The 21,959-nt window shown below is 54.3% G+C and overlaps 8 protein-coding genes across 8 annotated transcripts; 4 read left to right on the forward strand and 4 right to left on the reverse strand.

Moving 5' to 3' along the window:
• Positions 1-290: 290 nt before the first annotated feature.
• On the reverse strand, positions 291-1,923 carry VTJ04DRAFT_2092 (uncharacterized protein; the record flags this gene model as incomplete). Its single annotated transcript, XM_069359852.1, has 2 exons — positions 291-408; positions 470-1,923. The coding sequence occupies 2 exons, from the start codon at positions 1,921-1,923 to the stop codon at positions 291-293; spliced, it is 1,572 nt and encodes a 523-aa protein (XP_069224700.1).
• Positions 1,924-3,055: 1,132 nt separating this feature from the next.
• On the forward strand, positions 3,056-3,861 carry VTJ04DRAFT_2093 (uncharacterized protein; the record flags this gene model as incomplete). The annotated part of the gene is made up of 4 exons (XM_069359853.1): positions 3,056-3,166; positions 3,270-3,557; positions 3,612-3,682; positions 3,744-3,861. 4 exons carry the CDS (start codon positions 3,056-3,058, stop codon positions 3,859-3,861), a joined length of 588 nt encoding a protein of 195 aa, XP_069224701.1.
• Positions 3,862-5,628: 1,767 nt separating this feature from the next.
• Positions 5,629-6,901, reverse strand: VTJ04DRAFT_2094 (uncharacterized protein; the record flags this gene model as incomplete). The annotated part of the gene is made up of 2 exons (XM_069359854.1): positions 5,629-6,727; positions 6,855-6,901. 2 exons carry the CDS (start codon positions 6,899-6,901, stop codon positions 5,629-5,631), a joined length of 1,146 nt encoding a protein of 381 aa, XP_069224702.1.
• A 544-nt stretch (positions 6,902-7,445) lies between these two features.
• VTJ04DRAFT_2095 (uncharacterized protein) lies at positions 7,446-7,697 on the forward strand (the record flags this gene model as incomplete). Its single annotated transcript, XM_069359855.1, has 1 exon — positions 7,446-7,697. One exon carries the CDS (start codon positions 7,446-7,448, stop codon positions 7,695-7,697), a length of 252 nt encoding a protein of 83 aa, XP_069224703.1.
• A 399-nt stretch (positions 7,698-8,096) lies between these two features.
• On the reverse strand, positions 8,097-10,194 carry VTJ04DRAFT_2096 (uncharacterized protein; the record flags this gene model as incomplete). The annotated part of the gene is made up of 3 exons (XM_069359856.1): positions 8,097-8,544; positions 8,600-9,682; positions 9,776-10,194. 3 exons carry the CDS (start codon positions 10,192-10,194, stop codon positions 8,097-8,099), a joined length of 1,950 nt encoding a protein of 649 aa, XP_069224704.1.
• Positions 10,195-14,549: 4,355 nt separating this feature from the next.
• Positions 14,550-16,117, reverse strand: VTJ04DRAFT_2097 (uncharacterized protein; the record flags this gene model as incomplete). Its single annotated transcript, XM_069359857.1, has 3 exons — positions 14,550-15,481; positions 15,547-15,891; positions 16,033-16,117. 3 exons carry the CDS (start codon positions 16,115-16,117, stop codon positions 14,550-14,552), a joined length of 1,362 nt encoding a protein of 453 aa, XP_069224705.1.
• A 1,534-nt stretch (positions 16,118-17,651) lies between these two features.
• Positions 17,652-18,031, forward strand: VTJ04DRAFT_2098 (uncharacterized protein; the record flags this gene model as incomplete). The annotated part of the gene is made up of 2 exons (XM_069359858.1): positions 17,652-17,784; positions 17,841-18,031. The coding sequence occupies 2 exons, from the start codon at positions 17,652-17,654 to the stop codon at positions 18,029-18,031; spliced, it is 324 nt and encodes a 107-aa protein (XP_069224706.1).
• Positions 18,032-20,645: 2,614 nt separating this feature from the next.
• VTJ04DRAFT_2099 (uncharacterized protein) lies at positions 20,646-21,468 on the forward strand (the record flags this gene model as incomplete). Its single annotated transcript, XM_069359859.1, has 2 exons — positions 20,646-21,330; positions 21,389-21,468. The coding sequence occupies 2 exons, from the start codon at positions 20,646-20,648 to the stop codon at positions 21,466-21,468; spliced, it is 765 nt and encodes a 254-aa protein (XP_069224707.1).
• Between the last annotated feature and the right edge of the window lie 491 nt (positions 21,469-21,959).

Consider the following 21,959-nt stretch of genomic DNA (forward strand, 5'->3'; position numbering starts at 1 on the left):
GAGTGTAATTACCGCGCAAGCGCGGAACCACAACGGATTTGACGAGGTTTAGCGGCACTTAGACTATTAAAATCCTTCCACCGGGCAAGACTCGGTGGGTATGTAGACACCTTACTGCTGATCTGATGCTCTCGGTTGAGACATTCCAAAGACGATATACCTAGGTAGGTGGGTGACCTCTATTTTTCGTCTTAAAATCTCCTCAAACAATGCTAGCGGCGACATGCAACGACAGAGAGCAGCTATTAGCCAAGCACTCAACAGAAGGTGGCTTGCCAATATCCCAAGAATTACAGAGCTGGCCCTTCCCAAGATTCCCTCCTCAGCCTCCCAAACCATGCTTGTTTGTGGGGAAACGAGATCTCCCTTTCCTTGGTGAAGCCAGCATACTCTAGATGCTGAATAAACCTGTCCATTGTGTCAACGAGGCGTTGGATCGCGAAAGATACGACGCGGCAAGCACACTCACCTCGCATTATCTACCCTCGGTTCCAGGCAAATGCTCATGGTGCGGTAATCTGCGCAGAAGCACCAATGTACCAAACTCGTCAACCAGGTTTGGACCCTTCCCCGGGCCCACTCCTCACCGATCAGCACATGACAGCCGCGATCCCAGTCGTCAATGGCGGAGCCGGCATAGCGACCTAGAAGATCCTCCTTGACCCAGTAGATCTCGAAGTAGCCAAAGGGGACCCCATCCCACAAGCCGATGACCGGAAAGCTGTGGCGGCTTTGCAAGGCACTGGTCAGCATGGACGGAGAATAGTTGCCCCAAAACCTCGACACCCGTGGATTGGCGTGCCACGCCGCGAGCAGCGCCGTGTCAGACATCCTGAGCAAGCGCTCACGCTCGGAGGGGGGATTCGGGCCAACGGGTCCCATGTACGGAACCGGGTCGGGAGAGATAGACGCGACGCGAAATGCAAGGTACTGGCCGACGGACGGGACGAAGCGGGTGTAAAATACCTCGCCCATACGTGGTGGCTTCGGCCGCAAAGGATGACGCACGTGGTTGGTGATGGTGTAAAGCAACGGCGGCGGCGGGTAGTAGGTCGGGAGATGGGAGGCGCTGAAGAAGGGACCGATGGGGACGGAAGAAGGAGGATTGGCGGCCGATGATTTGGGGGGCACGTTGATGATATCAGCGTCCTCGAGGCCAAGGTTATGGTGAGACTTGGATGCCGTTCGCTCGAGAGCAACGGGAGAGCCTGGCCGACTTGGGACAGGGGAGCCCGGGTATGACTTGGCTCCCTTCCAGACGGGCTGCAGCGTAAAGAGAAACAAACGACCGGGGATTTGCCAGAACATGCGGCGCGAGACGAACATGTTGGACCACAATTCGTTATCTGCGTCGCCCAACGTGGTCCCTACGCACGAGTTCCAGCTCGCGATAAGCCCCATGCGCTCGAGCTTGGGCATGACGTTCCGGCCGCGCAACAAGCCATCCCTCTTGATGCGTACTCGCCACTCTCCTCGCGGTTTTCCGGGATCGGGGGTTAACTTGGAAGCCTCGGTGGTCAAGGTTGCGTCCGGAGCCGGTTGGTGAAAGTACCAGTAAAGGGTCACCCACAGGATCATGGCGAGTTGGCGCGTGGGACTCGCAGCAGGCTTGAAGTCCGACGTGGAAGGGTTCGACACCGACGAGATGAATAAGCTGTCATTCTGCAGCGTTGGGGCCTTGAATGGGGGATGACTTGGTTGACTCGAGGGTCTCGTGTCTTCGTCGTCGTCTCCAGGATCATGGCCCTTATCAACTGCGCCCTTGCCGTCGCCGGCGCCATCGTCTGTGTGGATCACGATCGTCCAGCCTATAGGGAAGGCATTGTGCACACTCAGCTCATGGGATTTGAAGAAGAGCCCTCCGAAGACGGGGGTCACCGTAAAATGTTGCCCGTCCGGCAAGCGCACAATTTGTTTGCCCATCACTGGAATGAAAGAGAGTTATCAATGCTTGTTGTTTTGGGGTGCTGAGGTGGCCGTTGTGTCCCGCAGAGCCTCCAGCTGGTTCAGGGATGAAGCTTCGCCGGCAGCGGGGTAGAAGCTCTGGTGGACCCCTCCATGTCTCACACAACGGTTACATGGAACCTGGAAAGCAGAATTGCTCATCATTCGATTGGTGAAGCTGGCAAATGCGCCTTGAACTTTGAAGATTGGGTGGTGAGTCGTGACCTTTTAAAATAACCGGGTCCTGGTGGAATTGAAAGCTTGGAATTGAAGATATCTATCATGCTAGTCCAATTGTGCTCAATCCTGTCATTTTTTTTATTGGAGAACAGCGCTTGGGATGAGGAGCCCAGGTGGGAGGTGACGGAATGAAAACAAGCTCCCATTGACACAAAGATCTGCGCGAAAATTGGGGAAACCCGCAACGGCCCCACCTCGGCCCGTAGCTCACTCGGGCCGGCGCCAGTTCCATCGATTCGCCATGCGTTTTCACAACCATCTGCAAATCGATGACATCCAAGAGCCATGCTTTTATAGTGTTCATATGTTAGCCAAGCATACCAGTAACCAGTGCCCTATTCTCACCTCCTGGCTTCCAGGATTCACGTGGACTCTCTGGGTCGCTGGGTCAAGAACCCCTTTTTATCTAACCGCCTCCGCATTAACCCCTACTTTTCCATGCTGTCTCTTCTCGTCTGGGCCCGAGAGACGTGCCTGAAGTGGTCATCAACGCCCAAGCGGCTGTTAAATGGATGAGTTTCTGACTTGGTCAACTACTAGGTTTTTGAGGGGCATGGACAGAAAGAGTCACATGACGTCATTTCCCCAAGGGGCATCGCGATTGATCCCGTTGCCAAGGCGCCAAGCCTTGCCGTTTCGGCAGCTGCGGATGATCAGGCACATTACGGTACGGTAACGTAACATTCGAAAGAGCCCCGCTTTGGACAGGACGAAGCACCTCACCCAACCTCGGTCAGGGCAAGAACTCCATCCACTTGAAGGGCAATCAACAAGCATTCCAGGCACTTCATTCTTCATTTTTGTCGGAAAGAGACTCCAGGTTGCTACCATATAGCGCCAGGTTTGTGACACATACTCGTGCTTGCTTGAAATGTCCTTCCCAAACGTTTACACCCACCGCAAAGTGGCCGAAACCAAGGCCAAGTCATGCGACATCTGTTACCGCCTGAGCAGCAGCGTCCTGATCACACCAGACAACAAGGTTCGTCCTTCGTGGCTGTGGGTGTTTTCAAAACCTCAATCTCCAAACCCCATGGAGACCGTAGTACCTACCCTGTGGCAAGCTCGTTCTCACCATATTTTAGGACTGGTTTTACGTTTGTCCCGCTCACCTTAAGGATCCGGGGTTCTGTACACCCATTATCGATCAGGAGGCGATCAAGGCTCGCAAGGAGCGTGAACTCAAGGAAGAGATCGAGAGGGTAAAAAAGGAATACGAGGAGAAACAGAAAAAGAAGAAAGAAAAGGAACAAAAGGGAGAGAGTGACGAGAAGCAAGATAAGGATGAGAAAAGTGGGAAGGATGAGAAGGGGGACAAGAAGAGCGAAGACAGCAGCGAGAAGCAACAAGAGGCTCACAAGAAGAGCGACTCGGTCTGTACACCTTCATCGATTGTCGCCGAGTTCTGCTAACAAACCCCTTTGCAGGCAAACGATGAAGTCGCCACCTCGATAACAAAACAGGAAGAAGAGGAACCTCGCGTCTTTGAGCTCAAGAGGTATTGTTCCCACCCCGCGCATCCCTCCTGGCTGTGCATCAGCACCGTTGACATCTTGCAGTACCTTCTACCAGCTGCGGCTGAACAAGAAGAGGCAAGCCGAAATCGCAAAACGCAACCGAGAGCGCCTGCAGGATCCTAATTACTTCCCGTCGGTGCCCAAAAACTTGCCGTCATGAATGGTTGGATATTTGGGCCCCTCCTCGGAGTTGATGTCGGGTCATCCCGAGTACCGATCTACGAGTACGTTGACGCACAGTCTCCGGCAAACCCCTGCGGGCTCGGTCTCCAGGTATGGTACCGTGCATTCGATTCGAGGATTATTCGTGGGGTTCGATGATGTTGTTGTCATTAGAACGTGCTGTCTTTTCCGTTGCTCTGACCATGTCTACCCTAGGTTGGAAACTACTGCTTCTGACGCCCAACTTATCAGCTGGCTGTTCCTCGTCCATCATGGCTGCTGAGAGTTGATATGTCAAACACACATCACGATAATCCATGGCAGCATCGTCCCTGGACAGGTGCTGTAGGAAGGCTTTCTGCTGCGAGGGTCGCTTGTGAGAGACTGCGACACAACCTCCTCCCTATGACTCTACAATTTGATTTGATGTCACTGGTTACTCTGTTCTGTGTCGACATGGTGTATGCAACCCATGCCGTTCAGCCCTCGTGTCGACGTGTGGGATTCAAGGTGGTGGGGTTGGTTAGACGCAGGGCTGATGCGGTTTTTGGTTCATCTGGACCAACCCTCTTCCCACCCAACTCGTGGACAATCTCGACGACGGCGCCAAGGCTTCGCCGAGTATGGACATCGGACATGAGGCGGCCCATTGTTCCTCCATCTGACAGGGACTAGCGGGACCCGTCTCTGTGTCTGGACAGAATTGTTGTCCGTGGGGACCCCTGGTTGCTGGTCCGAAAATAATTACCGCGGAGTGATTGCAGAATACTTATATCTTTTGATAACATCGTCAGTGCTGTATTATCAAGCCGGCACAATGGCACCTGTCTCGGGTGCCGGTTTCATGTCTAGGAGCAGAGAAACTATGTATTGGCCAATGCCTCTAAAGATAATCAAATTCAGAGTCGCAACCCAGCCCTAACATGTGGTGCTTCGTGATTCCAATGCTACATGTCGAAGACATTGCGTCACAGGCAATTGGAAGAAGTCACCAAACCCAACGTATCAGAGCTGCAAGCCTGAGAAATGAGGGCTGTGACATGAGGACTATAATGAACGTACTGTTTCTTCGTAAGAAAACAACGCCAGGACTGAGAACCAGAAATGGAAATAACACGGTGTGACACAATGTAACCCTTTGACTCAAATCTACCAGTTAGCAGAGCTTTGGAAACGGTGATGCCATGTGCTGCTTATAAGTATGTCCATGGTTAGACCCAAGGGCACAGTACTGTCCGGTACATCCAACTGTGACCTCAGAATGCACCGACACATGTACGGGAGAAGTGAGGCTTGCAGGAGGCGCACCAACCTATCGCACTTAATCCCGCGGGGCTAAGATTTTGATAACACGAAACCTGTCCTCGGTTTCGGTTGATGTCCAGTCTGTTCAGCTCGCTTGAGTGTTGGCGGAAGGCACATTTGTTGGTTGAATGATGGTTGGAGAAGATGTTGAATCCAACATAGACACGGGGAGGTGTAGGATTTCAGGCGACGATTCTTCAGGGAAGTAATATCACCGAAGATCAGTCGCGGTGTCATATTCCTGCCACACCACACCCCCAATCCAATATTAGCTGTCATGATATTCCCAACATGTATTCCGACAGCACACAACAAACACCCCGAGGGCCACTTGAATACAGCAAGGTGGGTAACAGCACGTCAAGATATTGAGAGCCTGCAAGGAGCACAACGTTTTGTTGACACCGGGGTTTGTTTCATGTGGTGGGATATTTGATCCATACAGCCCTGCGCATCCTATTCATAGGTTTTCCTTCGCTCGGTCTGCACCCCCCAACGTAGCCGGTGTCGAGCCCATGCCTGGTGGCATGCGAATATTCAGCGCGGCCATCCGGTTGGCGATGGTTCCTGGCCCGTTTATACCCTTGCCGGCGACGTTGACCTCATCAACCTTGCTTGTCTGTAGCGAGAAAGCCGGAGCAACCCATTGCCCGCAGCTGCACTTGAAGCCCTGCCATGCGTAGCGGCCAATCGAAGCCGCGCACTTGGTATTGGGACATATGAGGCGACCATCCAGCTCACCCTCTTCCAAGATGGGGCGCATCCACGACAGAGCCTCGACGAAGTAATGGGGACAGGACTGCTGCGGCTGTTTCCCGTCTCGACGACCCTCATGCTGGATGATGAAACGGCTGGTCGCAAGCACGCGGCGGCATCTCTTGCATCTCAGCTCTCGTCCTGGTTGCTCCTCCTGTTCCTCCTGACCGCCTGCCGGTTTGCCCTCGGCCGAGGTTTCTTCGTCCTCGAAACGAAACCGATCGGGAGCCCTGCCGATGCGAGCTGCGTCCTCCACCTCACGCTTGTACAGCCAGCGTTGGTAGGCGGGGTGCTTTTCGACAGCGTCATCACTGTCAGCTGGACACCCCATCTTATGCCACAGCTCGAGCTGGTTCATGAACCCTTCGTTTGGCCCAGCGATGGGCCGCGAACGGCGGATCCACTCAAGAGCTTTTGTCACTGCCTGCTGAGAAGTTGGAGCTTGAAACCTCCGGGGATACTTCCACAACAAATATGCGATGATGGCAGAGACAGAGCGTGACTTTCCCATGGCACAGTGAACGAAAACGGCACCCGGGGCTGGCTGCTCGTTACCAGAGGTCTTGGAGGGATTGGCCTTGTCCTCAGCAGTGTTCCCCTTCTCGCCGCGGAGCCCGCGGTCGATGAAGCGCACCATGCGCGGTAGATGCACTAGGATATCCTCATCTTCCATGTCGTCGATGTCGATGCTAAGATGCTCAATATGCCCAAGCTCATCCTGCTTCAATGTCGCCTTGATCACGGAGAGGATGTGGGTGATTTTGAGGTCCCGGATAACCTGGGTGCGTCGGAGGCCGAAGATGCTGCAGACTTTCGGTCAGTACACGACCACAAGACGTTCAGTCCCAGGCCTGCATAATTTTTTGGACAAGCACGACATGAGAATGGAGGCTCAAGCCAGGCCTTAACTCGGGGAAATAGTGCACCCACCCTCCCAGATAGAGCTCATCGGCTCCGTCGATCCTGCTAAAGACCATGATTCGCGTGTTGTGATATGTAGCAAGCTTTTTTCCTGGATAGAGGTAACTCAACACAGTACCAGAGGTACCCGGCCTCAGTACCTGGTCGGCGTGTTGTGTTCGGATGGTTGGCCAGGCCTTTGTTTTGGCCTGCCGAGGTAACATGCAGGAATGGATGGGCTGAAGGCAGAATCCATGCAATGAGACCCCTCCCCCGCTTCAGGCCCTCAAACTTCTCTGCGGCGAGTCAGGTCCCGCAGGACCTGAGCGGGAGTGGGAGGCATCCAGTGGGATGGACCAGCCACGAAGAAGCTCAGAACACACATTGCATGTCAAAACTTCGCCTTTCGATTCTCTGATGCAAGCTAGAAAGTAGGCATGGAGTAAGGAATCAATTATTTGCAAATGTCCCCAGCGGCCAATCCGCACTCGTGACGCATTGAGCACAAAGCTCCGTATCTTGAGAAATACAGGCCCCAAGTCATCCAGGACACTCTGCTACGATGACGTTTTAACCCCAACCGAATGTTGTCATTAAACAGATATTTTACCTAGACTCCTAATGCTATGCGATGTGCCGTACCCAAAATTCCGTAGTTGTAGTCCGATTCTCAACGCCAACCTAGGTCGTAACGTCGTCCACTCCCAGGGGACAAACACCGCCAACGGATCCTGGGATCACATCCATTCCTTCTTCCTTGGCTCTTGGCAACTTTTGCCACTCCAAATCGTTCGCAAAATTGGCCTCTCGGTCGATCAAAGTGGAAGTGCCTCGCGCAAGTGCACGAATGCGAATGCGGAGGCAAAAGAGTAAACGTCACCACACAGCCCCTATGAATGTGGCAAGCTAATGCGCCAAGCCGTTGACACAGAGAAGCTGGGGAACCCCGATACTCCTAGCTTGAGCGCCTTGGATTCCTTCAGCCAATGCGACCCCTTTCCCCAAAGAGCGTTTCGGCCTTGTTAGGACATCCTGGCTTGTGGAACGTGCCCCATGTTTCGTCTCCAAACTCGTCGCCTCGAGTACCTACATTCGCGTAGGTACCTGAGGTTTCCATATTTCATGGGAAATGCTTGGAGGACCGTTCTGAACGGGTGTCTGTTCGTGCACCAGAAGGTGCCCGTCTCTGAGATTCCAATCTAGGTCTGCGTCGTTTTCTTGAGGAGCGCGGGGTGGTTGCACTGCCCGGGGAGTTCCCAAGCGCAGCCAGGCTCATCGAGTAGTCACTGGCTCCTCCTCGATCATGCATGCATTTTCAAGCATGTTGGTCCATTTCCCGCTCGTACCCGCGTGGCTGTGTTTGAGGTGCTGGCGGAAGTGGTCGGCGCGATAAAACTTCTTGGTCGGATTGCACTCGCCAAATTTGTGAGTGTCCTGAAGGTGCCGGATCCGCTCCTCATGGTCCTGGTCTCCGATGACGAGAGTGCCGTCAGGGCCACGCCCAGTTCTGGCAAACTCTTCTCCGCAATAGCCGCACACATCGGCCTCGCCAGGTCGCGTTGTGCTGTCGTGGAATGCGCGATCGTAGCTCTTGAGCGCCGCGCACGACCAGCTGTGCCGCCGAACATGGAGAGAGTTTTGGTGTCTTTCGGCTTCGTTCTTATTCTTGAAGCGATTTCCGCAGAATGAGCATTCATACTGTTTCTCCGCCTCATGTGCCCTGGTGTGTGTCAGACGCGCTCTGATTAGAAAACGAACCCACAGAAATGCCTTACCTGAGCTCTTCCTCCGTCTCAAACTTTTTGGGTTTCTTTGGGCAACACTCGCACATGAACGACCCCTTGAGTTTGGCGGCCAGGTTGCTATGGCTTTTGGGTATTTCGGCCAACTTCCGTGGCGATACCACCGTCCGAGTGACCTGCGGCGGCAAGGGCTGCTCGCTCGGAGTCCGGCTGTGAGGGGACAACCCGCTCGCCGAGCGGGCCAGTGATGACCTAGGAGACGCACACTGACTCGGCGGCGGATACGGGCTGCTGCAATTCATTGGGTCGGTGGGTGATAGACCGCCGGGCGACAGCGCGATGGGAGATCGTCGCCCCAGAGAACTCAGGCTCGTGATGCTGCTCGCCGTGAGATTGCTCGTATAGCTGCCGCTTCGGCTCAGTGTTGACGCACTCGATACAGAGTTTTGCGGGATCATGAGAAGTCGGGGTGTGGGCGAGCCTCGTGAGATGGGGCATCCATCTCTTCTCCTCCCCATGTCGCTCCCCAAAGCCTCTTCGCCGGGCGGTGACGATGCTCTGCGCTTTTGACCCGGCTGATAGCCATCCCTGTCTCGCTCCCGGTCACGATCTCTATCCCAGTCCCGTTCCCGCCAGTGGTCATCGATATTGAGAGTTCGCATGCGGCTCGTCTCCTCCATCGGAAAATCGGGTTCATCGTCTCGCAACTCGTAGCTTCCATAGCCCAAAGTTGATCCTTCGTCGGGTCGGTGCGTCCGTGGGAGAGGCGAGCGGTCATAATCGCTATGCTCCGCTCCGGCAGGCGAGCGGTGGTCAAACGGGCTCCGAGATTGGTAACCGAAGGGCGGATTCATGGGAGATGTCGCAGACAAGGGACCGGGTGACCGAGCGAAGGAGGAATCGAGATAGGGTTGTCTCGACCTGTGCGGGAGCGACAGTGTAGTCAGTTGTGCATGGTGCAAGCGCGGGGGCGGCGGATCGTTGACGGACGCGCTGAGCCCGGATCGGCGTGATGGGCGGTTGAGTCTCTCGAGCATGGAATGATCGATCGAGACACCAGAATGACGGTAGCTCTTCATCGCTTGGGGTCCCAAGGGAGAAGGGAAGCCAGAGAGTCTGAATGGTTGTTAGCCCACCACACCATCTCCCCTTCCTGGACTCGATGTCGGCAAGAGCCCGGGTAAGAAGTAGACGGGACAAACTGCTGACCTGTTGCTCTCAAAGCTGTGGTATCCATCATCTGGGGCGTCGACCCGGAAGGAAAGGTCGGGCCGCCTGAAACTATGGCCCAATGAGTCCGTCTCGATTCCCGGGTACTCGTCCGGTCGGCGCATGCTCTCGATATTCTGGATTTTGGGATCGACAGGGCCCCGAATGGGCACTAGGCGAGGCGGAGGCAACGGCGGAGGGGCGTCATTCATTTCGAAACCGCGGTGGATGGCCATTGGGTCTGAAGTGGCCGCCGGCGAGAGGCTCTCAGAAGACGGGTGAAATCCGCGACTCGGGGGACCGAAGGGTCGCGGGAGTGGCTCGCCGTGTCCGCTTGATATGGACGGCAGAGGACTGGTGCCGAGGTCTCTGCCCCCATATCCCGGCCGGGAGGTAGCCTGTATAGGAATCGCAGCCATGATACCCTAGAGGCCGTGCGAGGTCGGCGTCGAAGGTTTGGAGAGGGTGTTTCCGCAGCGACGGCGACCAACGTCAGAGGATTTGTGAGAGACGTAGGGCTGGGGAACAGAGGAGAGCTGAGCTGTGTGAGGCGAGAGCCCCCTTGCCACCGCGAGGTTTGACTCTGACGTCGTAAGCACCGACTGGACGAAAGAAACAACGAGGCACGCTCAGCGGAGGCCTGGGTCTCGGTGTGGTTGATGGTTGACTTTTTGGAAGCCGAAGTTTCCGCAATCCTTGTGCCAGATTGGATGTGGGCGCCTCGCTCAGCGCACTGCCGCCGGATCGGTTCAGGGGCCACCCCGCGCGTCAGGGGACAGAAGAAACCTTGTTGGAGAAACAGGGAGTTGGGCAGATGAGCAAGGCAAACCAGACCTTTTTTAGTGTGGACCACCAACGTTTAGTTAGTGTCAATACCTACTACCTAAGGTACTCATGTCAGGTAGCTCAGCTTCAGCAACCAAGAGCCGCGAGATACCCCAGCACCTAGAGAAGGCTTGCACTGGAAACCAGCGGTGGACACCCACCCCAAGTCACCTGAACGTCCCATCCGGTAACATAGGTTCCCACAAGTCAAAAGACACACCAAGTTGGTGGGGACAGTCCCATGCAATGCTGCACGGGGATTGCAGGGACGTTTTTGGAATGACGGCCGAAGTCTCGCAGGACCTCTTCCTCTTCCGCAAACCGTCTGCTCGCATCTGGCGGAGGCCCTGGCAAGGACCAGAAGGGAACATGGATGGGCCAGTCCCGCCCTAAATTTTGGGCTTTACCCACAAGGCCATGCCAGGCGAGACAGCGAGTCCGTGAGGCTTTGGGATTTGAGCCATTCCCGATTCAGTGCATCGTGTTTGTCATGAAAACCGGCCACCAAAACAGCAAGCATGGATCTTGGTGAGGTCGAAGACCAAGGAGATCGTGCACACTCCAAGGACGGGACTCATAGGACATACCTACCTAGATGATTGCCTGACATTACTAGGTAATTCGGGTAGTCTTGAATAGCTCAGAGATGCTTCCTGTACACTCTATTGAAGTGAGGCTGCGGAGGGGAAGATGGCAGTGGCTTAAAGGAATCCACCTTGGATGGGACCTCCACCAGCATCAGCCTGGATCCGCTGGACTATCCCCTGACTCCAGGGCCCGACTCGTAGGGCTGGCCGGCCGCGGAATGTGGCTTGCAGAACGGGCAATGATCAACGGACGGAGGTGTCTCCGTGGGTCACCTGCTGAAACGGACGAGACGGAACCATCCCGTCCCAAGAACACAAAACTGGGCAGGATTGGAAGCCACCCACCCACCTTCGGGCTGAACTCTCTATCTTTACTCTGTATGGAGTCAGGAGAAATGAGGCAGCAACACCTCACAGGACGTTATTCGTAACTAAGTAGTATTGTATGTACATGCTTCAGCCTCGAACTCCGGTTACTAGGTACGTACCTGCTCTCCTGAGTTCAGCCTAGTCTTCCACGCGGATTGGGCCCGCCTGGGGTTGTTGGGACATGAGTATAGGGCCTAGTAGTTTACCTCGTCGGAGGCGGAAGTCAAAGTATGAATCCCTTAGTTCTCGGTGAACTTGACGGCTGGCTCGCAGGGACGCTTGCAGAATGCAGCATGCTCATGCTTCCCGGCCATTGGATTGCTTTGTCTCGTCTCCGGTCGCGAAGGCTGGCGGACTGACCCGGCCGGTGATGGATTTGCCGCCCTACAAGGCAGCGTGCGCACCCCCACCAATACTCCGTACATGTGGGCCTGTGGCCAGGAGGTGTCAAGTGAATGCGGTGGAACTCGGCAGCTTGGCGGACTGCCCTGGGGCGCATTCTCCGAGTTTCGCTGGTTGGCGGGAAAGGAATGTCTGTACTCCGTAGTTACGTCCATCCCCTGCCAAATTTCAGTCTCGCCATGAACGCCGATCTGCCTTGTGAATGGCACTCTTCGGGCTTTTGTTGCTCAGTTCACACTCAACCATACATACATAGGTTCTAACTACTACGTAGAACCTGCCAAAATCTCTGAATTCCGATGAAAGCATTTCGGCCGTAAGAACCAAAAGGGCCACAGCCGTGGTTGAACGGTGAATCCAGATGCCTTGTTGTCCGGAGTACGAAGAGAAGGCTCGGCTGTACTACCAGCAAGTCCAAAACAGAGGCATCGAAGTGCCCCGCACAGCTGTCCCTTGCTTAGGCGGTGCGTCATCTCAGGAGGCATTCAGCTCGCCCTTGGAGGTGGCGCGTCGTCCCCTTACCACGCCTCATCTACTCCGTATGGACTGACGACGACGCAAACCGAGAATGACAACGACTCCATGTTGCCCCAGAGGAGCACTCGGTTCAAAATAACTGGAGCCAGAGGGCCTAGCTAATCGGGCTGGGTTCCGAGAATGCCCACTTGGTCCTTGTTGGGTAACCTGACCGTGGCGACTCGACCAAGGCGGGCATTCTGTGCGCCAGTAAACTCTCAGGCTTCACTTTTCCGGGCCTGGTATGCTCTCCAAGCTTCCACAATGCGCTGTCTGCCTGGTAAGCGAAACAGCAACAGATATTCATGAGTTAGTTCTTCTCCGGCATGGGAAAGAATCGTCTACGTCCCAGGCAGCGCTGGGAGCACAGACACACTCAGTCTGAGCAGCCATGTCTCCATCTCGTGAGGCCGCCAACCGATCTCAGCCCTACGGTAGGGTTAGCCGAGCAGCCCTATTCTAGAAACAAAACCAACGTTGCCAGCCTTCGGCTTTCTTGTTTGACCACCTCCCGCTGAACTGCAACGACTCTGCAAAGCCGAGGGCTCCTCGACTCAGCCTCACCTCCAACCTGGTCGATTGCTCTGCGGGGTTTGATGTTGTCCACGGGCCATGAACCATGCAGAGGTGACGTACTACTCTGTAAACAGCAGATAAATACGCGCAACTCCAGGGAAGCGTCGAACATGCAAATGCCCCATAACTTTTAGCTTTCTGCAGCGCTGACTGGGCAAACACTCGGGAGTGCGCTGTTCTTGCACGAGACCTACACTCCTATGTCCATCCAATGCAGCACGCCGACGGCTTGCTTTGGCCAGTGACTGTTTGGGAGCATGCCACCAGGGGATGAGAGCGGCCCCCCGCACTCTCGCTCGCCAGATCCTTTGCTGCCGGGACTTGCGACTTTATATGGCGGTGAAATGATAAATGGGTTCATGTTTTCGAGCTGTGACATCGATTCTCTGTGCGGTATTCTATAATACAAGCGCCATGCCTCAACTGTTCTCCGGAAACGAGGCTTCCGAAGCCTACTCCGTAGTAGTCAAACCATTTACACTTTTTTTAAGAGCTGCACCAGTTCTTTCTCTCGGCTGGTGGAGAGGCGGGTGAGGAATGTACCAAGTCGCAACACCTTACTATCTGACCAGGCCACAGCACACAACAGAGTCGCGAAACGGGTAACAGCGGCGCACTAACTAGTGGCTCGTAGGGCTGCTCGATGCAACATCATAGGTGGGGGGAACGGCTGATCAAGTGGCGTTCCGCTGGTACCCCATCCCTCTATCCGTGTTCCCCAATCTCTCGGGCATCCCTACTCCACACGCCTCCTTCGTCGTCTGGCCACACACTCAGAAATTATTCACCAGTGTCGGTTCGAGTAAAGACACGTACCCGACACTTACCAGCCTACGGACCTGAGCTTTGAACTCGGGTTGTCACTTGGTTGTATGCACTCCGTCTGAGGGTGGATGCTGAAGAACGCAACTAGTTGGCCGAGGGGCGGGGGGGTTGGTCACCTAACCCAGGTGCTTGGTTGCAGTCTGGAAAAGGCGTCATCCTGTCGTTCCACCATCCTCTGGCAAATACGTGACTCAGCGTTGAACCACTAGCACAAACGGAACTGTAGCCGAAACGGAGGTCGGCTGAGTACGCCGGAACTATCTGGGGGATGGGCGGAACGACCGCCTCATGCCTCGCAGCCATGGCCTTTGCAATGTGACCCGAAGCCATCTGTCATGGGTCAACCACGGCTTGGCGAACTTTGGCACCGAGTGCAGAGAAAAGCATTTCCAGTTTGCTACCCAATCAGCCTTCAATGTCGCTCATCAAGAAACAGCGATATGATTCGGTATGAAGTTGATGGAACAGGCTGTCCGCCTTTGGTGACTCGTGATCCCTGTGAAACCGCTCGCTGGGCGACACGACATGCTCAAGTCTTTTCTGGCTTTATCTGAACTGCGGAGGGAAAAGGGTGACCACATATGAGGCCTGAACGGTATGTGTGGACAGCCAGCATCCACATCAAAATTGAGCACCAAACTTCTCCGCTGAAGGGCATCCTCTTGACACAATACTCAACCATCATCCTCAAGGTCCTCCTCTGCCTCGTCCTCACCGTCCCCGTCTTCATCTTCCTCACTCGAACTCCCTTCGCCCTCACTCTCCCCATCACTTCCGGGGTCGTAGTCCTCCTCCATCTCATCTTCCTCGTCTTGCAGCCGTTGCTCGGCCTCTCGTTCAGCTCGTTCAAGTTCTGTCAAACCATCGTCACCGACCTCGCCGACGGCTTGGTCTTGAGAGGCATGTCTCTTGTTCTCTGCCAGTTGCCGTTTCGCCTTCCTCTGTTCTGCCATGCTCCGATCAGCAAGGCCGTGTCGGCGGACGTAGTTCTCGTCGATTCCTTGGTAATCCTCCTGATCCAGCATCCCAAACTCGACTTCCTTCTCAATGGTACCCGGAGGGACGCCAGGCATATCAGTGTCAAGCTCGACAATCATGTTGAATGTCGTCCGTAGGACGTTTGTGTAGCTGACTGCGACAATGCGGTCCAGCGGCAGGAACAGCAGCGGCTTTTTGAAGCCCCAGAGGATCCCAGTAGGGAGGAAAAACAGGAACCCGTCCTTGCTTCCTCGGAAGGCTTTCACGTGAACGGCTTTCTCGTTGGGCCGATGAGCTTGCCGCGCCACACTATGGAACAACTTTGGGTCGGATGCGACGAGTTGGCATGCATGGTTGCCAGCGGAGCGGAGCGATGTGGTGAGAGCCCAATGGAACAGACTGCTGTACGTGTCTGAAACCGCCTCAGCCGTCTTTGCAGATGGCCCGGCGATGCTTCCTGGCTTCGGGGCTGTGGCAGGCACCGTGAACACAAGCGGTTCTAGTGCTTGCTGCTTATCCCCGTTGGAAGCAGACTGCTTGGCTATGGGGAGGTAGCTGTCCCGTGGCAGAAGGACGTAATTGTACTGGACTTGGGATTTGTCGGGAACGGGCAGGTAGAAAGCATGTTCTACGAGCATGCGGTGTCAGCAAAGTATGCGAATTGCACAAGGACATTGGAGACCTGTCACATACCAACATCCTTCCACGGATACACCATGCCCGGCGCAGGGACAGAGGTTCCCGGTGCGCGGGCGTACAAGAAGGTGCGCGTGAAGCAAAGATCATACTTTTTCCGTTGTGGCGCCGTGACCGACACATCTTTGATTTCGAGGAGAACGGGGTCGGCGAGGGCATCGGCGCCAGCCGTGGAGTGGCCTGAGCTAGTGGGAGCAGACCCGTTGGCCCGGGGGTCGGCATGTTGTGCAATGTCGATACGTCGCCTCTTGGAAGCCGGTCCTTCTGGATTCCTGGCAGACGACAATTGTTCGTACACATAACTCGCAATGTCATTGAACAGGGTGGTACGCGCGGGGGTATCTGTGGCGCAACACGTCAGCACGTACTCGGCCAGACAGCATGTGATGATGGGGCCCTTGGGCAGAGATGTGGAAAATGCAAGAAGGAGATGGCGTGGCATCTACCTGGGATGACAGCGATGCACGAAGACGCAAGACATACCAGCGGCTTGTTGGATCCCCGCGACGAGATCCGGCCTGGATCCAAAGACAAGACCCAAAGTCTGGAGGTCGAGTTGCGCCGCCATGTTTGGCAGCTAATGGGCCAAAACAAGGTTCAATGATACACAAGTATGCGGCGGGTGCCCTTCGGACCGAAATTGACGTAAGTTCAGGTGGTGGGAGATGGACGCTAGGGGTGCGAAAAGATTCGCGACGGAGGGAGGTGAACGGCGTTGTCTGGCGTGTCGCGCCAAAGACGCGAAATCGGAAACCGCGTCACCTAGACCCCAGGGAAGGGAGTGAAACGGAACTTGCCGCCGCAAAGACGCCAAGCCTGCTTGACGAACATCAAGGCTGACCGAGGCCACACTTTTTGATCCATTCTTCAACGTTGGAGTCCAATAAACCGTTAAGGTGACCGAGCAAGATGTAGATTGTCAGTTCTTACATTTGTTAACTGGAAGGACCTGGAGTAGCTTTTCTTTTCTTGACAAACCTGCTTTTCGCTCTGTTCAATCCCCTCCCCTCTTGGGGTCCGAGTCCAGAGGTGCCTAAGCGAGCGGTCTGCCGAAACCCACATCAATCATCAACCCCATCCATCAAGAGATGGTGAGCCAAGATCGTTGGAATGGGGCATGCATGAGCTGGAGTCATGACACCTGTCTCCGTAACATCTGGTTCTGCTGGGCTCTAGCATCCAAGCCTGAGCGGGGTTGCAATGCCGCACCTCTTCCTCGCCCTCGACGCTTTTCTGACCAACATTGCTCCGATCAACCAAACATCTAAATTTGTAATCATATCATGAACAACCTGTAGGATGACACTCTACAGTGGACTCTTGTAGTATCAAAGAAGCACTGTCAAAACTATACCTTGGTTCAAGACGCAGCCTCGCACCTGAACTTGAAGTTTTGTCAGGACCCCAGTTTCAGGTCGCTGACGTTGAGACTCTAGTTCAACGACATGCCAGATACCTCCCCTCCATGGCCAACCGCTCCTATAAAAAACAGGCCATCTATCCTGAAGTATAACAACACTCTCTTGGCTACTAATTTTAGAATTGGCACTTCACCGTCACGACGTCGTCGACGTAGTTCCAGTGAGGCCTCCGATGCTTGTCGTATCGTCGTTACACAACCCCCAAACCTACAATCCTTTTAACTGTTGAGATTGCATACATAGCCGCGATGGCGGCATCTAGCGTGACATACCTGCGAGGTTGCGTCATGCCAAAACAATGCTTCATCTCATACCGCATCCTTCTTCCACTCCCTCGTCAAACCCTCCTCTTTGTTGGGGCCCAAAGGGTTCTCTCTCCGCATATTCTCCTCATCGCCAAGACGTTGTTGCGGCACAATGGAACAGCTCCTGTTGTCCGACTGCATGTAAGTGGAGTCGCAGGCCTCCTTCCTGCCAGATGTGTTTTGGACGTCGCGGGGCCTCTCACGAGACCTGATTAACACGTCACCGAAGGCTGGGTGCGCAGAGACTGCGGCGGGGTTCTTCAGGTACTTAAAATCCCCGAAGATCCTCAGTTTGTGTTGCTCGCCCTCTTGTTCTTCATCACCATCGACACTACTCATTCACTTACTCCTCCCCATCCAAGACCCCACAGCAACAATGTCTTTCCACGCTTCCGCTTCCGACATTCGTGTCGACGACGGCCACATCCTTCGTGCCACCCTTCTCGATGCGGAGGGTAACCCGGTCGAGGCTGAGTTTGATTTGAACGGAGTGATTGGGAACAACGATGGTAAGATGGCCCTAAGAATTGCCTATGGGGATATGCCAGCTGACCGTCGACCATAGGGTCTTTTCAATGGGGTGGTGTAAACTTCTCCGAGAGTGCCGAGGACATCAGCTTCAATATCGAGGGAGACGAGGAAGTCCCCGTCCTTCGCGCAGCGCTCAGGGACATCGAGGGCAACCTCATTCCCGCCGACATTAACCTTGCGGAGCGCATTTCCAATAACAACGGGAGATTTGCTTTCGGTGAGTAGTAGGCCTTGAAGAGACAGTTGGATCTTGATTATTAACTTTAGAATAGAGTAAGCTCTTTATGATCCATGACCTAGTTCTGCTCGATGTGGCTGCTGGGCGGCTGCAATAGGTAGATCGCCATGGAAAGCCTGAGTGGATAGACCCAACCAGACAATTTAGATGTGTTGAGCCCAAAGAAGTCTCTGCATATTTCTCATTCCGTGAAGGTGCTGCTTGAGGCGAAGTAGTAACACCCTGCCCCTTACCAACGTAACCGCGCAAGAACGCCTGTGATAATTGGATAGAGACACACCGAAGAGTATATCACGCCGAGTCCAGTTCTTCTTCTCATGAGATCTGTAGTTTGTGTAACCCGTCCCTCAGCGCATTCCACAAGAAAAATGGTTCAACGGAGACTTGCTCGAACAGCTATCTTTCATTCATTAATAGCTCTTTGCAATTTTACTTGGCGTCCGCTAAGCTACTTCTCAAACTACAAGCAAGGAAATATCAGCCATCATGAAAGCAATTCGCGTTGTGTATGTAAGCGAATTTTGGTCATGACATGCCACTTTTCACTTAAACCGTGGGCACTGAAAGGTGTTGTCATACGGATCAACATCGGCCAACGTCCATTGCCACTTTTTGACCTTGAACATTGTTAGCGCCAGGAGCTCCAGTAACTCTTGGGCTACAACCCGCTCATCTTTTTGAGGTGATACCCCTCTCCTGGACTATTAGGCGACAGGTCTGTTTCCTCAGCCACGTGGTGAAAACAGCCCCTCTTTCCGGCGGGGAATACATTGACCGGCTTTGCTTTGAATGCCCAGAGATGGGTCATCATGAAACACATAATTAGCTGATTACCTAACTGACGAGTTGATTTAGGGACAGCCTGTCACGGCCGTTAACATATCAGTGTGGAGAACCAGAGACGTAGAGAACAATACCTCTCCTCACAGCAGCCAGAACATCCAACACAGTCTAGGAGGTCAGGGATCTCAAGGTCACAGCCCTGAGAAAAACAACCGGTCCGGCCGTGAAAGATGCCAGAATGACCGCATCACCACGTTGGGCACAGGGAAGGATGGCATGCTGAGAGCTTGGTATGTTGACAGTTTCGTTTCAACTTCAATTGTTATCGAGACAGAGAAGACAAGGGCCTTAATACCCACGGGTCTTGATCACTTAAGGAAGGGTTATCATCCCTACACAACAGTTTGTGGTCATTGAGTGGCAGGCGGTCAGGTTTTAGGATAGATGGGTCCAGTCAGACCGATATGTCAATGTTGCGGAGCTCGCTCGAGGCAATAGGTCGTCAAGGTTCTGGAATTTGAGCCGTCAATTTAATGGCGTCCGCCGCTCGAGGATGCTTGGCTAATACTTGATTCATCCCCAGCGATGCACCTTGTATGGTTCTGCTAAGCTTCAACGCCTGGGTTGACCAACATGCTTCCCGTCGACGGCTCCGGTGTGGAGAGTCGGAAAAAGTACGCCGCCCACTTTCAGTCCCTGCCATGTCCGACCTTCACAGCCACAAACCTATCGGTAGTGTCCTCCAGCGTCAACCATTTCTCGTTTCCATCGTCATTGCCATTCAATTTATTCCATAATGACTAATATGGTGCATGGCATCGCGAATACACGGACAGCGGGAGTTGTGGGTTGCATTCACAGACCTCACACTCAATTTCCAAGGTGTCTTCTGCCTGCGATTCATGCATGAACCTCGGATATGGGAGGTGAATGTTGAGATGTGCGTTCTATCGACGTAGGTGGGAACCATCACCACAGAGAGGGTGGTGAGAGGAACGGGCCGATCACGATATATGGCTTGGCTGGGGCCTAGGCTAGGCGGACCGGTGAATACTATCTGTGTCTTCCTTCGTCCCTTTGTAATAAGTCCACCATGATGGCATTGTTCCACCAGCGCTTTCACCTAGGGAACACGGCCTCTAGCCATTGGTGGTGTTTTTTTGCGCGCTATCTGCTAGGTTACTACAGTACAACCACGGGACGAGATTTGGGGACGGAGGTTGATGTTCGAGAAAACTTGCGCGGTTCTTCAATATATCGGACCATGATAGTCCCCACGGACGGGATGCTTGCCCCAGACGGCCCGATGCGAAAACACCTTCGTCACATCCCAACTCCGGGCACGCTTACTGAAACGGGTCGCGGAGCTCTGTGAGATCGATGCTACCTTATGCGCGCCAATCAGCTTCCGGCACCAGCACCAACTCCCAATCCCACGGAACTGCCTTTCCGTTTTTACCAGGATCATCAACGGATTGGGTGATCACGGCCAGGTCAAGCAACCCAATGCCGGATCACACCGTGTCTTTCGTTGCACTTCACTTTACTTCTCAGTATATTTCACGTGGAGATTGTGGGTAGTTGAGGTTGCATCAGCAGCGGAAATGCCGGGTCGTCAGATTGGCTTAGATCACGGCCATCACCACGGCATTGGCATCGGGATGGCAATGATGAGGAGACTGATGTGAAGGTTAACAGTATAAGAAGGCGGCACGGCAACTCCCATAGAGGCGGTGATATGACTCGCCCGGCAAGTCGAGTGTCAACGTAGACCACCAGCTATACTGCGGACCTTGTTCAATCTCTCGGATCACCGCCATGCTCAAGTCTGCTCTCCTCCTCGCGGCCGCGGCCGTTTCGGTTCAGTCGGCTTCGATCCCGACCATCCCGGCAAACCTTGAGCCTCGCCAGATTCGCTCGCTCTGTGAGCTGTACGGCTACTGGTCCGGCAATGGCTATGAGCTGTTGAACAACCTTTGGGGCAAGGACACCGCCACGTCCGGCTGGCAATGCACCTACCTCGACGGCACCAACAACGGTGGCATTCAGTGGAGCACCGCGTGGGAGTGGCAGGGCGCTCCGGACAACGTCAAGAGCTACCCCTATGTTGGCAAGCAGATCCAGCGCGGCCGCAAGATCAGCGACATCAACAGCATGCGCACGTCAGTGTCGTGGACGTACGATCGGACCGACATCCGTGCCAATGTCGCTTATGATGTCTTCACGGCTCGTGATCCTGACCATCCCAACTGGGGCGGCGACTACGAGCTCATGATCTGGCTCGCCCGCTATGGCGGCATCTACCCCATCGGCACGTTCCACAGCCAGGTCAACCTGGCTGGTCGTACCTGGGATCTCTGGACTGGCTACAACGGCAACATGCGTGTCTACAGCTTCCTCCCCCCGTCCGGCGACATTCGTGACTTCAGCTGCGACATCAAGGACTTCTTCAACTACCTTGAGCGCAACCATGGCTACCCGGCACGGGAGCAGAATCTGATCGGTATGTTCATTGTAATTCCAGGTCGGCAGCGGACTTGTACTGACGTTGAGTGTCGCAGTCTACCAAGTCGGAACCGAGTGCTTCACGGGCGGTCCGGCCAGGTTCACGTGCAGGGACTTCAGGGCTGACCTGTGGTAAGAGGGGTCATTGGAGTAGTGTATACTTGCCAGGAAGAGGAGAGGAACAAGGTAGATACAATGGCAGAGAAGTCATTTGATACAGTAAACACGCTCCGTCCTTCATATGTTGCAAGTGCCTTGACAACAGTGCTCAGGGGAACACAGGGGACAAAGATGCATCGTCCAAAAGTCAGAAATAGGTAGCAATCGTTATAGATACAACTGCTCTATCAAGCTCGAGCTTCGAATTACACATCTCCTACTCCCGCAGCACTGGAGTCCTATCCCCTAGTCCCGGCGCAACTCGAGTACATTACCACGCCGGTCAAAATTCGTATAACAGGCCTCAATCGCTACAGAATCAGTCGCTCTATCCGGCTATAGCTTTAAATTCTGTCCACAGCACTACCATTATACAAAATCAGTCTATTTCCTACAGCCTAGACATAACCCAAACCCTAAGCCGACAGGGCCATGCCAAGACTACAGTCTTAGCACTGCACAGTCAGG

The sequence above is a fragment of the Mycothermus thermophilus genome, assembly GCF_041956435.1.
Source record: "Mycothermus thermophilus strain CBS 625.91 unplaced genomic scaffold VTJ04scaffold_1, whole genome shotgun sequence".
In the NCBI taxonomy this organism is placed as follows: domain Eukaryota; kingdom Fungi; phylum Ascomycota; class Sordariomycetes; order Sordariales; family Chaetomiaceae; genus Mycothermus; species Mycothermus thermophilus.